This window comes from Nuphar pumila, unplaced genomic scaffold (genome assembly GCF_984573655.1).
Source record: "Nuphar pumila unplaced genomic scaffold, dmNupPumi1.hap1.1 HAP1_SCAFFOLD_1595, whole genome shotgun sequence".
Classification (NCBI taxonomy): domain Eukaryota; kingdom Viridiplantae; phylum Streptophyta; class Magnoliopsida; order Nymphaeales; family Nymphaeaceae; genus Nuphar; species Nuphar pumila.
Genome location: NW_028323718.1, coordinates 9,898 through 12,455, shown reverse-complemented (window position 1 = coordinate 12,455; position 2,558 = coordinate 9,898). Strand labels below are relative to the sequence as shown.

General features: G+C 50.2%; 1 protein-coding gene across 1 annotated transcript; it reads right to left on the bottom strand.

The window, feature by feature from the left end:
- Window positions 1-526: 526 nt before the first annotated feature.
- LOC149809185 (uncharacterized) lies at window positions 527-1,961 on the bottom strand. Its single transcript, XM_089994961.1, has 4 exons — window positions 1,866-1,961; window positions 1,467-1,534; window positions 1,289-1,359; window positions 527-879 (listed from the first exon to the last, which is right to left on the bottom strand). The coding sequence occupies exons 1-4, from the start codon at window positions 1,959-1,961 to the stop codon at window positions 527-529; spliced, it is 588 nt and encodes a 195-aa protein (XP_089851087.1).
- Window positions 1,962-2,558: the final 597 nt, after the last annotated feature.

Sequence of the window (2,558 nt, the reverse complement as noted above, 5' to 3'; positions counted from 1 at the left end):
GGATGCGGTATTGTTGGAAAAAGATCCATCATGTTTGCATCACACAGATAATGACAGGAAGGAGTCAACAAGCAACCAAGTGAACACATGCAAACCAAACAGCTCACTGAGCGTCAGCGGTCGGGACAGGCAAGCCTGTCATAAACGGCCCTTCGCACAAGCCCAAACTTGAAGAGAGCGCCGGTACATTACAGCAATGCCCCTGCATAGGGCGATGCTGAATTCTCACACGTTGGTAGCAAATCCATCCTTGATTACATCGCCTCCAGCACTAGCTGTTGTCGCGACAGAATTGAGCAGCTCCATCGTTAGCTTGCCCAAGCAGCCGAATGTCTCGTGCAACAGCGGGCTGAATGCGTAGCCGTTGGGGTCAACGGATCGGTGCTTTGTCCGCTTCAGCTGATCCCCGTGCCGTCGCTGCGCCACCTTCCGGCTGTGCAGCTTGCACAAAGGAGGGTGCGCAGGGGTGCACCACCGAGATGTCGGCGACAGTGAGTCCGCTCAGTACAACAAGCAAAATATCTCCTCATGCCAAGGCGTGAGCTGAAATGGCAGCAGCTTGCACGACAGGCAGTGTGCGGACTGTTGACTCAACGGACGATGCAATCCCAGCGCGGTAGGCGATGCGGCGCCAAATGTCAATGAGTTTATCATCATCACATGGTTTCAACTCATCGCATGTACGTACCTCATCCTTTCCACCGATGTCCAGGCCCGAAATATCCGGCTCAGCTGAGGACGAGATATCGGCAATGTCACCGTCTGTTTCGCGCCCAGAGGAGTTCCACGCAGCTCCAGTAGAGACCCACTCATCCCCGTTCTCATCAATTGTTTCCTCGGTCATCTTCTCCAGCACCGACACGCGCTGCTGACACGGCACTGCATTCCAGAAAAAGGACGTCATGGACGAACGCACACAGCATTGTGACGCAGCCGTGGCAGATAACGCAAATCTGTTTGGTCGCGTGCAAGTAACCACAAGACAGTTGCTGAACGTGAAACATTCACCTGTCCGAAGTTGACATGCTTCGCGCCTCCCAATCTTGAATGTCTTGACAATACATCGCACAGCATATATGCGAATTCGGTGAATTCGACGTGAACCAACAGTCACGCCCCAGTAGTGTTAAACTAAGGCTTGCAACACAATGGCTGCGGGCTGCCAGATATCGTCGCCATGTTTTACACATTTTTCTGTGAATAGCCAGTAAAAGATTGAGAGTTGATGCAAACACAGGGAGTTGCCGAGAAAAAACAAGCAACACTCGTGATGCAGAAACGAAAATACCTCCACGGGTTACAAGGAATTGCTTGTCCTTTGGCAGATAGCTGACCCTCTTTTTCTCGTCACCTCCCGACCTGCACGACAAATGCAAGAGTTATACCAGATGTAAGCGGGCTGATGCTGTCAACTTCGCGAACGTTTGCGGCTTCAGGGACCCGCTGCCATGAAAGCCAGGGCATACCATGACCATGAGCCACAAATTCCAATCAGGAAATCTCCAGCCTTCACAAATTCTTCGGGTGTGAGCAACTGCACAACACAGGCAACCGTCACATAATGAGTCCTCAGCACCGAACCAACATGCCTTGCACTCAAGGCTTTGAGCCAGAATGCGAATAAAATAATCCGAATGAAATTTAGTGACTGAATGTCGATACCAAGAGAAGGGTGCTTCGCTCTTAGTCGCACGGCACGCTATCGCAGTATCTGTTGCCTGGGCAAAGCACGACGAAAATGAAAAATGCCCAGCAACCCCTTCAAAGCCGTCACGTGGTGGCATATCCAACCAATTCTACCCTCATTTGAAACGCTTTTCTCGTTACTCCAGAGTGGAGTGGCATAGCCACATGTGATGGCTTACCCGTTTTTCTTCGAACTGGCTCTGTGAAGGAACCGGCGTTATGACTTCCACTGCCCCTTTGAAAACATTGTGTACGGCATGTCGAAGTCCGTGCATCTTGAGGTAGCAAGAACGTTGTCGATGCACGAATGAGCACTGGCGATGTCGGGATGAGAGGAAAATATGCAAACGAAGATAGCGTCTAGAAACATCACCGAAAGCAATCATGAAGAAACAAATATTCGCAGCCCTGCCAAAACAGGGGTCGTTCTCCTTTCCATGCCATTGTCCATGGCGCCATTCCCCCCTGTGACTATCGGAACACTCATCGACCCTGACTAGTCAGAAACGTTCTTTGCACAAACGACGCCGTTGAAGTTGGAATAAGAAGTAATGAGACACTTTCAAACATTTTTTGCGTATGGGTATGGCGCACAACTTTATCGAGCCAAAATTGTTTCCATGTTTGTGTCAGCTGCGTCCACGCAGCTCGGTTTGAAGATCAATTGCTCCAACTTGGACGTATGCGTTTGAAGAAATATCGGTATGCACTGAGTGGCGTTCGGAAGCACATACCGTGCGTTTATTTGCAGTTCATGACTCCAGGTTCTGTAGGACGTGCCAAATTGCACTAGTCCTTTTGGCGCGAGCCAACACATTTTGTGCATGCACTTCTGCGTCCATCATAGAACTCCAAATGACACAGTATATGTC

Bases quoted from the DNA above. Each gene is read 5' to 3' on its own strand.
- LOC149809185 (XM_089994961.1), bottom strand. From the start codon at position 1,961: ATGCACGGACTTCGACATGCCGTACACAATGTTTTCAAAGGGGCAGTG. The intron at 1,535-1,865 runs GTAAGCCATCAC...TGTGTTGTGCAG, and splicing joins GCCAGTTCGAAGAAAAACGG to TTGCTCACACCCGAAGAATT. The intron at 1,360-1,466 runs GTATGCCCTGGC...TTTGTCGTGCAG, and splicing joins ATTTGTGGCTCATGGTCATG to GTCGGGAGGTGACGAGAAAA.